At 41.1% G+C, this 13,524-nt stretch overlaps 2 protein-coding genes across 36 annotated transcripts in view; one reads left to right on the forward strand and one right to left on the reverse strand.

Moving 5' to 3' along the window:
- The window catches only part of PRLR (prolactin receptor), a 153,456-nt gene extending 145,963 nt beyond the window's left edge, over window positions 1–7,493 (reverse strand). For all 4 annotated transcript variants that reach the window (XM_064642723.1, XM_064642730.1, XM_064642724.1 and 1 more), the window contains exons 1-2: window positions 7,306–7,493; window positions 5,353–5,436 (exon numbers count right to left, since the gene is read on the reverse strand). The gene's annotated coding sequence lies outside the window, so the exon portion shown is untranslated. The remainder of the gene's footprint in view (window positions 1–5,352; window positions 5,437–7,305) is intronic.
- Window positions 7,494–7,681: 188 nt separating this feature from the next.
- The window catches only part of SPEF2 (sperm flagellar 2), a 109,168-nt gene continuing 103,325 nt past the window's right edge, over window positions 7,682–13,524 (forward strand). For 28 of the 32 annotated variants that reach the window (XR_010426498.1, XR_010426497.1, XR_010426501.1 and 25 more), the window contains exons 1-2: window positions 7,682–7,825; window positions 9,506–9,608. Coding sequence is in view for 21 of the 32 variants with exons in the window: in XM_064641261.1 (XP_064497331.1) it covers window positions 7,768–7,825; window positions 9,506–9,608 (161 nt within the window). In the remaining 11 variants the exon portion in view is untranslated. Of the gene's footprint in view, window positions 7,826–9,505; window positions 9,609–13,524 lie in introns of those variants that run through there. The other 4 variants (XM_064641273.1, XM_064641274.1, XM_064641280.1 and 1 more) reach the window with 4 other exon arrangements.

Raw genomic sequence — 13,524 nt, forward strand, 5'->3', positions numbered from 1 at the left:
CAGATGACTCAAATGAACAAAAGGGATAAACTATTGCCATTGAACCTAAAGAGCAATTTTAACGGTTTCTACCAACACTTTGGAGAGTGAAGAGAATAGAGATTGATTAGAGTTCTACAGCAGAAATCTGATGTAACACATAATTCAGAATGTGTATAAATTACTTCCAAAACAAAATGCACCTATGAGCCTTGATAGGATAGAAGGATTAGGGCTGTAGATGAAAAGGAGAAGAAAGACACATCATCAAATGTGAAGACCTGAAGAATATGAAAAAAGAAATAAATGGAAATATATGGGTCAGAATAATTCTGATTGCAGGAGAGAATAAGAATCAATGGAGCAAAAGGAGTTGGAAATGGGAATAAGTGGTAGAACAGTTGAAGAAAATAAGAGGCAGAGTAGCACTATTTTAGAGTCTTACTACTGGTGTGAACACAGAACATGCTAGGTTGTTACATGATTTGAAGTGATCCATCAGTAACAGTAAGGCAGTAAATGCTTCACTATGACAGTGACTAAATTATAATTTCTGTTATTTGTTTAAAATGCTTATTTTTGCCACAACATAAAGCATGAACAGTTGGATGGGTTTTTTTTGCATCTTTCACTAGGGCCTGTGTTCTGTCATTCTGTATTAAACTAAACTTTTTTACAGAATTTCACTTAAGACAGACTTTTTCTTCCTGTCCAAATCTTCAAGTCAGAGTGCATGCAATCAAAAAAGAAACTGCTTATGAATAATTCAACAATTTTGTTAAACTAAATTGTATTTTGGTGGCCATTAAGCAGAAGCCCAATACTATCTCCATCATTATCAGCAACTCTTATGCTCAAGAAGAAAAGAAAACATCTATTGGAATCAGCCTCAGAACAAATTTATGCTGGTATAAGAGGAAAGAAATGAGCAACTTGAAAGGTAAATCATTACTGCAGAAAAGAAGCTATATTCCATGTATTAGCATTATCATGCCGTGATGTACCATTAATTTACTGTTAAAAGATGCAAATGGGCATGTTAGCCCACAGTCTCTCCTTTGTCAAGTTACATCAACATCACTTTAATTTTAAGTATTTACTTGATCACATTTACCCTAATTAGCTAAGTAGTGTGAATTAAAGAACATTTCTGAAAGCCTGATGTTCTACCAGGAACTCTTCCAATGTACAGCATGCTTGACCAATGTTCTCATTCAACATAATGAGAAAGAACAACTATCCAAGGCTTTTAAGCGCTGGCATTTGTTGCAAGGATGCTAGCCAAATTCCAGATCACTTAGTTACATTATGCATACTTGCATTCCTTCTCTACTCCAAAACAGACACATTATTCTTAATTTTATACTCTAAAAACATAATTGAACAGAATTGTTGGTACACAATAGCTGTACTATTTGTAAAAGAAAAAGCAGTTGCATTTCAGTAGCATCCAAAAAGATTCTAGTTACATTACATGCATTCTTTAATAATACTACACAAAAGCTACAGTGAAAGAACATAAGACAAATGGTGCACAGTTAATAAGCATTTATTGAATGACAAAATAATAACTGATGAGGCCTGTGAGTATTCCAAATAATACTCAAAATATTTCAGACCATTGTATATAAAGTAATCCAACCATAAAATTACATACTCACAATTTGTAGCTGCCTAGAAAAATCTGATTTATTAACTTGATTTGTATGTAGCAGAAACACTATGCCAGAGTCTGAATTAAACTGTGCATGACAAAAATGAACCATCTGAACTTTCCTTACTACTTAGCTGCCTTGTTTTCTTTTTTAAACAGCCAGCTGGAGAGAGCTTTCATTCCTCCACACCAAGCATGCAACCATTCTGTGCATAAAGGAATGACTACAAGAAAGATGTTCACATAATTTTAGTTCTGTTTTATGACACAGATGTGTGTGTGGATGCAGGCAATTACCGGGTTGACTAAACCCATCCTTTGACAGTATGTTTTATATACAATTTCCTAAGGTAGAGAAACAGTGAGTCAGAATTTCAAGGAGTCTGTTCAAGCCATAGAACTAAGGCAATTTGTGTCATCATGATTCCCTTTGTTCCATCCCTGATAGAATCCTCTTCTTGACTACTTATCTGTACCAGTCACATTCCTCGATGAATTTTATTCAATTTCAATTTCTAATCTCCAACTTTTTTTACCCCTTGCCTACTACTCCTACTATCTCATTAAGGAATCATGGAATCCTCCACCCACAATCTCCAACTTTCTGATAGAAAAAAAATTACCATATAGAAAAGAAAGTGGTAATAAATCCCAAAATAAACTATTAAGAAGAATGAGATGCTCAGAAACAGGTAATCAAATTCAGTGGCATCCCAGCAATGTCTTCAAAACAAAAATGTCTTTAATTCCTCATTCTTTTGTTTCACACACGCTTAAAGCTGTATGCCAGTCTCTAATTCCCCCATAATTTATTGTGTCCTTAAGACATGCATGTATTCATTATTCAGGGAGGTTCTAATGATCTTTGTACTTCCTTTTATTCTGCTTATGTGAATTTTCAATCTGTCAGGCAGTTTGGTTTTTTTATTTCCATCGTTTATACTCAGTTTTTACTGTTTCGATGCTTTTTGTAGAAAGTGCTCCTTTGATCTTGAAATAGTTAAGAAACATTGTCTACCTTAAAGTCACAGAATCGTTTCAAAAACTTTAAATGAAAGTCAGTAATCAATGGAAGTCAGTAATGCATTTTTTTTAAAAAGAAAAAAACAAACCACCAAAAAACCCACTCTGCTTTACTTAGTTTGTCTTAAAGCATCAATCAATATTCAAATATTATTCAATATCATATGCCACTATCCACCATAGTGGATTGTAATTCCTGACAAATACATCACACTGGAGACACTGAACTCTTACTTAAAGCTGAAAAATCCTTCAGTCCCTGGTTTAAATGTGCAGTTGCTATAACTGAACTAAACGGAACCATATTGTCTCAGATACAACAAGCGAGTTATGGATCTCACTTAAGAAGATTAAATTATCTTCTTCCTTACTTGATTACCAGCGTGGAAAAGAATCAAAACATCAGCCAGCCACAACACTACAGCTGTTCCTCACACTGGAAACATTTTGCCCTGTCTCTTCATAGTGCAGAACTTCTCTGGAATGCTCTTGCCTTAATCGTGCCCAGTATTTTACTGAGATTTACTCAAACTGAACCTACATACTAATAATCCACTTTGCAGTACAGAAAACAATGCACCCATTACAGTATTTTCCTGCATACCTGTAATTTGCCAGGCTGCATCATACATTCTCATCAGTATCTGAACACAGATGACACAGTTGCTTACAATACAGAGAGATTATTTAGGCAGTAACTGCAGATCTTGCATATATATTGCATGTAGCCACATCAGCATTGCCAAGTGGGGGACTTTTTTTTACAGGACTGGTACAGCAGATTCACACCCCAGCATTCCTTGTGCAGATAATAAAAAGAGCAGAATAAGCCATATTAACCACAGTTAATATGAGACGCATTTGTGTCCAGAGACACAACCTCACAACTGGGGTAGAGAGAAAACAAAGATAGGCAGTAAATGTGAATATAAAACACATCTATTATATAGCCCTTGGAAGCAAGATAGCACTTAAAGCATCAGTTCAACCTGCAAGTCAGATGCCTCATACTCTTGTTTAAAAATAACAGAACAGCTACAGCACTGCAGAGGATGCAGCTTCAAAATAACAATGTACTTCTTCACATAATGAAGGGTAACCTAATTTGTTCATATAAGTCCAGGTTAAGTTATGGAATTCCTTACCACAGTCCATCGTCAATATTAAATATTTACAGAGGTTTAGAACTGTCTGCATGTGCTAATGGAAGGAAAAATTAATTGTACTATCTTACGTAGATGCATAAAGTCCTTTATCACAAAAAGTGATGGTAGAGACAACGTTCTGTATGGCAACATGGTACATGCTAACAAGTATACAGTACTAGTATATGATTTCCCTTCATTTCTTCCCCGGAATTTGTTATTGGTCATTGTCAGAGACAGGAGACTGAACTAGACAAACATGAGCTCTGAATCAATATAGCTGTTTTCTTGTGGCAACAGGGAAACTCAAGGCAGAAATCAGAACAGGCTTCCAGAGCAGTGCTGTTCTAAGAGCCTGTATGGGCAACAGAGCTGAGAGGTGCATGAACCAAGAAGCTGTGGAAATGTGGGGTAAGCACAATCCTCAAGGTCATGATTTCTTTAGAGTTTGATCCTTTTTTGTCCTCAGGTGTGAAGACCCAGAGGTGACCAGAGGAGAGTCTGTGAGGGATGAATATAGTTAAAATTAAGTTTCAAAGAGAACATGATCATTTGATCATGTCAGAGTGGGTAAATAACATTAAGTAAAATGAATAATCAAACTAGAGAGGGAAAAGTGAAAAGAAGCCCTAGGAGGAGAGAAGGCTATTTAGCCCTGTTGTAAATTCCCAGGAGAAAAGACAAGCAAACAACATGAACCATAACACTGCAATAATTATACTTAAGTATATTTATAAAGAATCTTGTTGACGCAGCAACAAATTCTGGTGCACAAAAAGGAAGCTCCTGAACCCACACATGCTTTAATTACTCTGTATCAGTTTAGTGCTACTACTGTTTGCACAGATTCAATCTAAATGGAATTTGATTTGAGAATTCAGGTACTGTTCCATTTGACTTTTCTTAATCTACGTTGTATTAAATTGTAAATAATTCCTCCTAATTAACTCCCCCTTCAGTTTATTATCTTGAACATGCTGAAGAATTTTGATTGTCCTTTTGTGGTAACACTGAAGTTTATGGATAATCACTTTTAAAACTGAATTTTGCCCTCTTGTTCTTCATGCATACCACTATATGTCCATGTTATTCAAAACTAAAGTACAAAAAAGCTGTAGGCTTGATTATATTTTAAGATCCTTTTTTTGTTCTTCATATATGCAGATGATCCCCAACACCTCAATTTCTGTGCTCAACAGATTGTTGTCTGATGTCTTCTATTCCTTTGACTATTATAAATTCAGCCTATGGACAATCCTCTCCTCTTTCTAAGCAAGTCCATGAGAAGATGTATTAACTTTAAAATAAAGACAAAGTTTTATGTGAAAAATCCATATGCATTCCACAATCTAGTATTGCTGTCTAAAATCTACACCATTCAAAGTACAGAGTCCTTTGAAAAATCAGTTTGGAATGCTTAGGATATTCCAACTGGCATTCCTAGCAAAATTAAAGTATAAGTAAAAAAATTAAAAAATGAAGAGAACACAGAAAACACCCATTTAAAAATACTGGTGTTTTCAGCAAGGGTAGAATTAGGGAAACACTTACCTTATTTGTTGTCTGCTAGAATTTTCCTTTAAAAGCTGTCTGAACTCAGCTTTCACAGTGCAGAACACAGACATCTTCCAAAGTCTTAAATTCAGGGAAAGAAAAAAGTAAAATTTGATTAATACATTATCCTATCAGTACCCAGAATTCTGAAAGAAAGCTACACTAATTTGTTAAGAGCTAAGACAGATTTAAATGAAACAACAAGCCACTACTGAATTTAAATATGAAATTCCATGTTTCTCATAATTCTAGCTTATCTGAATAAGATTTTACTATGTCATCTCAGCAGATAGAACAACCCAAGTGTTTAGAAATTCACTGAATATGATAATAAAGTTGAAAGAATACATTCCATAAGGAAAAAACCTAGAGACACAGGAAGTGCCAGCTTTTTAAAGTCAGAGGTGATATGGAAAGTTCTGTACTTAATATAAATCAGTTCTGGTTTGCATGTTTTAAATCAACATAAACTTCTTAAACGTTAATGACTATGTGCAGCAACATATAACTATATATAAACATAAATGAATATACATTGATTTCTGGAGATAAGGAAAAAATTCCATGAGAAAGCTAAAATATATTCCTCGCACCCTGACATATCAGAAAAACACTCTTGTGATAGTATATATACCCACTACTAGTGGGTAGTATTACTATTTTCATACTACTGCTAGCACTTTCACACTACTATGAAATAGTGTCATAAAAATATTAAAAATTCAAGGTTTTTTTTCTCCCCCTTAAGTATGGGTATTTTTATACCTTCAGATATACACAAAACTTTGAATCTTTAGAAGAATATAAATATTAATTTAAACATCTGCCTTGAAAGTACTTCCCCTCTTGAAGTTTCCAGTTACTTCATTCATTCATGTATCACTAATTCTATACTGACCTTTTCAAGATATATAAATACCTGGTCAGTTATACATTTATTTTTACTTATTCTCAAGGATTTAATTTGATCTGAAGCATACCCTCCATAAAAGCACAGAGATTTAATCTGAGGAATTCTGGTCCTTGTAGAGAAACAGAATTTGTAACATTCCAAGTCATGCCAACTGTTGATTATTGTCACTTTTGAAAATTACAGTTAGTTCGCTGTCAGCCTATCATTAGCCACTAGATCCTCTTTTTCCTGCCTTTTGCAAGATAAATAATCCTTTAGGATTCTGTGTTGTACTGAAAGGTACCCAAAAACTAAATAAAACATAAATCTTTTCCAGAAGAAATTGGCCAACTGAAATCCCCATGGTGTGCAGTGCATTTTCCAGATGTAGCACTACGCTCCACAGTTTTGTCACACACGCTTCAGATAGGAGCACTGGAACCACCCATGATTGTTTCAGATTCTAAAACAAAGATGACTTAATACAAACAAAAGCTGAGCAAAGAGCCGTATTGGCGAGGCTCGTTATAAGCCCGGCTTGGCTCCCACAGGAGCAGCTGTTCTGGCACAGGGATGCTCCCCAGCCTCACACCGACAGCGCTGCTGGAAAAAACCCTCCTCGATGTGTAGCGAACATTTGCACCGCCAGAGCCCTTCTCGGCACTTCTGGCTCTCCCTCCCCCTTTTCACACTGCGCCAACAGAGTAATTTGTGCCGTTATATGAACGGATTTCGGAAAATCACCCTGGATTAATTTCTTTCTCCTACTAGGCTGCGTTTCACAGAATCACAGAATCGACTGGGCGAGAAAAGGCCTCCGAGATCATCGAGTTCAACCCATGACCGGACACCACCCTGTCAACCAGACCACGGCACTGAGTGCCACGTCCAGGCTTTCCTTACACACCTCCAGGGACGGTGACTCCACCACCTCCCTGGGCAGCCCATTCCAATGTTTAAACACCCTTTCTGTGAAAAAGTTCTACCTAAAGTCCACCCTTCAGCCTCCCTAATGTCCACCCTAAACCTGTCAGCCCTTTGCCCCGTTTCACCCGCACCAGCTCAGGAGCAAACAAGGCACGGCGCCGCCGAAGTCGGGGCGGAACGGGGAACTGCGGGCTGGAACACACATGGAACACGCGGCCGGAGCAGAGAGGTGTGGCAGCCCCGTGTGCCGCCAGCCCGGCACGGCGCGGGGGCACAGAGCGGGGCGGGGACCGGCCACCTGCCCCCGGGCACGACCCCTCCGGGGCTCAGCTCGGCGGAGCCGCGTTCGGCCCCGGCCCGCCCAGCGCCTCCCCCTGGCCCCGCTGAAGGGGTAGCGGGCGCGCGCCCCGCCCCGCCCCGCCGCGCGCTCACCTTCCTCCGCGCGCCCGGGCACACCCGCGGACCCGCCCGCCCGTGGCGCCTGCGCGGTACGGCCGCCGCCCGCCCTGCCCCAACCGCGCAGGCGCCCCGCGCGGTCGCCGTGGCAACGGGACGCGGAGTGTGGAGGAAGCGGCGGCGGGTCCGGCCCGGCCATGTCGCGAATCCTCTGCGAATGGCTGAACGAAGAGGTGAAGCTCTCCCGGCGCGTCGGTGAGTGGGGCCCTGCTGCACGGGGAGGACCGAGGGCGCTGCCTCAGGGTTGGGCCAGATCGGGCCAGGGGATTCCACCTCCCCCCCGGCTGCTCCCTCGGCGGACCCGCCCGCTGGCCCTCTCCCAGGTACCGCCACAGGTACATGTTTAGTCGTAGAATCATATAGTCGTCAAGGGTGGAAGAAGCCTTCAGGATCACTCAGTCCAACTGTCCGCCCCGCACTGCCGCTGTGACCCCTAAACCACATCGCCCAGTGCCAGACCCAGACGCCTCTTAAACACCTCCAGGAATGACTGGTGACTCCACCACCTTCCTGGACAACCTGTTCCAATGCCTGAAGTTTTCAAGCTGAAGTTAATTCTCCTCATGGGGCAAGTGCTCTGGGGAGACAGGAGGTGCTGGAGCTTCACCTGCTAATAAGGACTCCAGAGGATAAAAAATATATTTTAATGTGTTTGGAAAGTAGTGCTTTGTTTTGTATGGCAGGTGTTGTGCTGGCATTGCAAAAACATTTGTTCTGTAAGGAAGAGGGAGCAACTTCCTGTTGATAATTAGAGCAATGGATAATCACCAACTGTATGAAGTTTAACAAGGGCAAGTGCCAGATTCTGCACCTGGAATGGAGCAACCCTGGTTGTGTGTATAGACTGGGAAATGAGAGGCTGGAGAACAGTGCCACTGAAAGGGACCTGGGGTCCTGGTCGATGGCAAGTTGAATATGAGTCAGCAGTGCCCTGGCAGCCAGGAGGGCCAACCATATCATGGGGGGCATCAGGCAGAGCATCACCAGCCAGTTGAGGGAGGGGATTGTCCCGCTCTGCTCTGCACTGGGGCAGCCTCACCTTGAGTCCTGTGTGCAGTTTGGGAGCTTAATGCCCTCAAAGGAGGGCAACGGGGATGGTGAAGGGCCCTGAGGGGAAGCCGTATGAGGAGTGGCTGAGGTCACTTGGTGTGTTCAGCCTGGAGAAGACGAGACTGAGGGGAGACCACATCATAGTCTTCAACTTCCTCATGTTGGGGAAGCAGAGGAGCAGGCACTGATCTCTTCTCTGTGGTGACCAGTGACAGGGCCCAAGGAAACAGCATGAAGCTGAGTCAGGGGAGGTTTAGGCTGGATATCAGGAAAAGGTTTTTCACCCAGACTGTGGTTGGGTATTAGAACAGGCTCCCCAGGGCAGTGGTCACAGCACCAAGCCTGACAGCCTTCAAGAAGTGTTTGGATAACACTCTCAGGCACATGGTGTGACTCTTGGTGTGTCCTGCACAGGGCTGAACTTGATAATCCCTGTCGGTCTCTTCCAACTCACCATATTCTATGATTCTTGAAGAGAAGCACATTAGATCTAGCTTTGTTTTCATTTGCGTTTTGTATGGAAAACGTAGTAATCATAGTTTATAGATATTGCCACAATCTCAATGACAATGTTTATATTTTTACAACGAAAATGAGAAATTACTACCTAAGGTTAATGTTGCAAAATAACTACACAGAAAGTTTATTTATTTGTGAGTTGAAAACTATTACTGCTAGGTCAATCTTCTAAAATTCCTCTGAATTATTTAATGAAGTTTTGACTTAGTTTTGTTATAATAACAAGCTGTATTAAGATTAATGTATGAATTCTTTTAATTTTCTTATTTTTTGGAAAAAACTCAAACAACAAAACCCAAAACTTAGTTCCAGGATCATTTCCAGAAGAATTTTCTAACGGCTACCTCCTAGGAGAACTTCTACACAAATATGGTCTTCAGGATGACTTTAAACAATTTTCACAGAGCAGGTTAGTACTTATGGATAACATGTCTCTTACATAAAGTAGACATATTTTAATATAGTATACATATTTTCTCAGAATTTCTAAATGCAGAGTGGGAAAACATGTAGAACTTAGTGAGATTTGAAACATTTTTCAGATATTCAAAAGCTGCTTGTGCGTGATGCCTTAATGAGTGTCATATATCTAGAGAGATTGATCATACTTCTTCAAGAAAATTATGCATTTTGATTGTAACTACAATAGTAACAGGTTAGACCAAGAATGCAAAAAGCTTTTCAAGGATGTCTCTAGGGCTGGAAATACTAGGGTAGGAATACAGAGTTGTGGTGTGGTGGTGACCATTACATCTTCACTAAAATGAAAATGGTGGAGATACACTGTGAAGCTCTGAGTAGAAAATCATACAAGAATGTATAAGTTTACAAGTAATCTGGTGTAGTATCTGTCGTGAAGAAGAACTGAGAAATGTGAACTTGAAAAGTCTTGTGCAGATCTGTGAGCTTTGGTACAGTTGATGCAGTTCATGGAGTTCCTTGGCTTATGCATCAAGAGTGCCAGGCTGCATGAAATCTTCCTTTTTCTTCTGAACCTCTGTTTTTATGTTCTTTGAACTTCCTGTGTATTCACACCCTTCCCTCTGCAAGTCCCACCAATTTTCAAGAGAGCAACTTGAGCACAGCTAACAAAGGCAGCCAGCAAAAAGCAGTTTTGCACAGCAGTTTTTGCGCTCTGCTTCTAAGACTTCTAGATCTCCCAGGAATTTCTGGGATCATTGGAAAACCCCTGGTAACTCTTTGAGGAACTTTAGAGTACCTGCTGTTGCTGGGGAAAATAACAGGCTTTTACTTCTAGCAGGCTCTAGCAGCTTCTAACAAGTTCTCTTGATTCTTCCCAATAAAAGTGTTCTTTGAGGTGCAGTTAGTGAAGATGCACTTTAGTATGTGCAAGAAGTGGTCAGAAACTCTGCTGAGACAGTGTATGTGTGCTCAGCAAGCGTGGGGATGCGTGACAGAGTGTGATACCCAATACCCATTGGAGCAACTACTCAGAATATCAGAGGCCTCAAGTCAGATTTCTCTCCAGAGAAAGGAGTCAAGTCTCCCTGTGTCAGACCAGAGGGAATGCCCAGAGTCTTTACATCTTCATGAGTGGGAGGTGATGGCTTTGCCTGCAGAGCTATGTGCTCATGGAGGAGCTGTGTTACCAAGTCAAGCTGCTGCAGAATGAAATCAGTGTATTGGATCTTCTCTGAGACACTGCAGATACAGGAACCTGGACCCGCAGCTGTGCTGAGAGAGAGGTAGGCAGAATCTGGTTGGGTTGGGAAAAGGAGATGACTGGCAAGGAGGTGACTTCTGGCAAGAAAAGGAAGTGTCTGCTCCACCTGCTGATGTGAAGCTGCAGAACAGGTTGATGGCTGTGGTAGCAGATGAGAGGCTGGTGGCACTGTGCAACAAAACATCTGAGCTGTTGAAGTCTAAACTACATCAGAGCACCAGAGAGAGCAAGTAAATGATAGCACTAGAAAATGGGGGTGCCATCTGCTGACCTGACATGCTAGCCAGAGGGGTTTACTGCATGCTGGGGCTTCAGTCCAGAGCTGCAGAGATTTGTCCAGAGCCCTTGCACTGTTATCCCTGCTGCTCTTTTCTGTGGGTACCAAGGATATTGCCAGAGAGACCTGGAGCCACAAGCACAGGGCCCAAATATTTTTTTTTTCTTATTTCTGCTGGTGAGGTAGATGGGCTTGATGAGGAGTAGATAGATTCCATGGGTCAACAGGTGGTTGTGCAGCTGCTGTTAACAGCAGGGATTTGTTTTTCACAGCCGTGAGATCCTCTTTTGAGAGAGAAGACTGCTAGGAAGATAGAGGATCCACCTGGCCAAGATAAACAAAAGCATCTTTGAAACAGCCTGACAAACCTTGTGAGGATAAACTAGGAATGAGGGGAGAAGGAGAGGATTACTCTCAAACAAGTGAGGAAGTGATGGCCTGGACTGGCAAGCAAGAAGAGGGTGATGCGAATAACAGCAGCAAAACAGTGCAGGAAGGCCTTCCACCCCAAATGTATGCACACTATTAAGGAAGTGCTGAGAAGATAAGGTTATGGGATAAACATTCACGCCTTTTCTAAATTTTTCTACATTTTTTTAAAATCAACACAACTGGCTGCCTCTCTGAAGTGCCTGTGTACTAAAGCATGCAGCATGGAGATCAAACAGAAGAAATTAGCAGCCTGTGAACTGTTGCTGGATTATCATTGGAATCACAGAGAGGCAGTGGATTAGCTCACACAACTGGCATGCTGCCATGGCTGGATATAGGCTCTTTAGGATGGACAGGCTGGGAAGGTGAGGAGGAAGAAGAGCTATCCCATGTGTGAGAGAGCAGGTAAGATCCAAGACCTGCCTCTGTAGCAGCCATGCTGAGTTGTCTTTCTGCATCAAAGGTGGCAAAGTATGGCTCCATTGATCAGCCTCCTTGAGTATTTCTTGAGTATTTCTCAGACTGCCATGCTGAGGCTGAGATACTTAATGGCTTCTCTGTCCTACTCTATTCTACTGATAAAACTCGCACTCTGAAATCCCAAGCCCCTGAGACTAACAGGAAAGTCTGCAGCAGTTGTTTACCCAGTGTCATCTTGAAAACCTCCAAGGATGAAGACTACACTAACACTCCAGGCAATTTATTTCAATTTTCTTGACTGTCCTCATGGAGAAAAGACCTTGTCTTATGCCTAGGCAGAAGGGCAACAAGAAGGGCTTTTCCAGATATCTCCACAGCAAAAGGAAGGCTAGGGAAAATGTGGATCTATTGAGACATCCGTAAGACTGTGATATCCCAAGCCTCTGAGACTTATAGGACAGTCTGTAGCAAGAAAGGAACATTTAAATAAATTTGAAATATGCAAGTCCATGGGACCTGATGACATATACCCACCCGAGCTGAGGGACCTGACTGATATCGCTGCTAGGCCACTCAATAATCTTTGAAAGGTCCCGATGACTGGGGAGGTCCCTGGGACTAGAAGATTGCAACTCCCACTCCTCTCTTCAAGGAATGCAAGAAGGGGTAATATGGGATGTACAAACCAGTCTGCCGCACCTTGCAGAATAAAAAGTTAAGAGGTGGTGTCACTACAGCCTCTCAGTGCATGTGAGATGGTTTGTGACAATAGGGCTCATCTTAACCTTGAATCAATGGCAGAAAAATGTTCAGTAGTTGGAAGCTGCAGTTATATATAATTGGGTAAGAAATAAGGCATGGACTATTAGAGAGAGAATAATGAGCCCCTGGACAGTTTCATCTCAAAATAAGATGAATACTCTGTTACCAGAAGGTCTTCAGGTAAAATTGGGCATTTTTGTAGAATTGTGCTGGAGCTCAGCTGACCTCAAAAGCTGGTTGGTAGATACAAAGGAACTATTGTGAGCTCAAGAGATAGAGCAGTAAAGATAGAAAGCATGATGTTCTGACTCAGACTGAAGTTATGGATTTGTTGGATGAAATTTGATGTGTTAGTTGTGATAAACTGATAATTTATTATTATTTGATTTTGCCCTGTATATCTACTGATATTGACTGCTTCCACAGGAGAATCTACATATCAAGAAAAACAGTAATCTGCAAGCCACTATTTTAGCTTTGAATGTAAATTGCTAATTCTAACCTGTGTGTCCATTTCTTTTTATTAGAGAAGAAATATGTCAAAGTGTTGTGAGGTTTAATGGATAATATAGGCTTTTTTTATCATTACGTATGTTTTGATTGGCAAGAGCTCAAGTGATGATACAGCTAATATAGAAACTTAATTCAAACTCTGTGTGTTTTGTGGATGGGGTACCATTAGCTGCAATTGGGGTTAGCTTTTGCTGTCAGATGCACTTTGTGTATTTATGTATCAGGATTTATATAATC

Source organism: Pseudopipra pipra, chromosome Z, assembly GCF_036250125.1.
Source record: "Pseudopipra pipra isolate bDixPip1 chromosome Z, bDixPip1.hap1, whole genome shotgun sequence".
In the NCBI taxonomy this organism is placed as follows: Eukaryota; Metazoa; Chordata; class Aves; order Passeriformes; family Pipridae; genus Pseudopipra; species Pseudopipra pipra.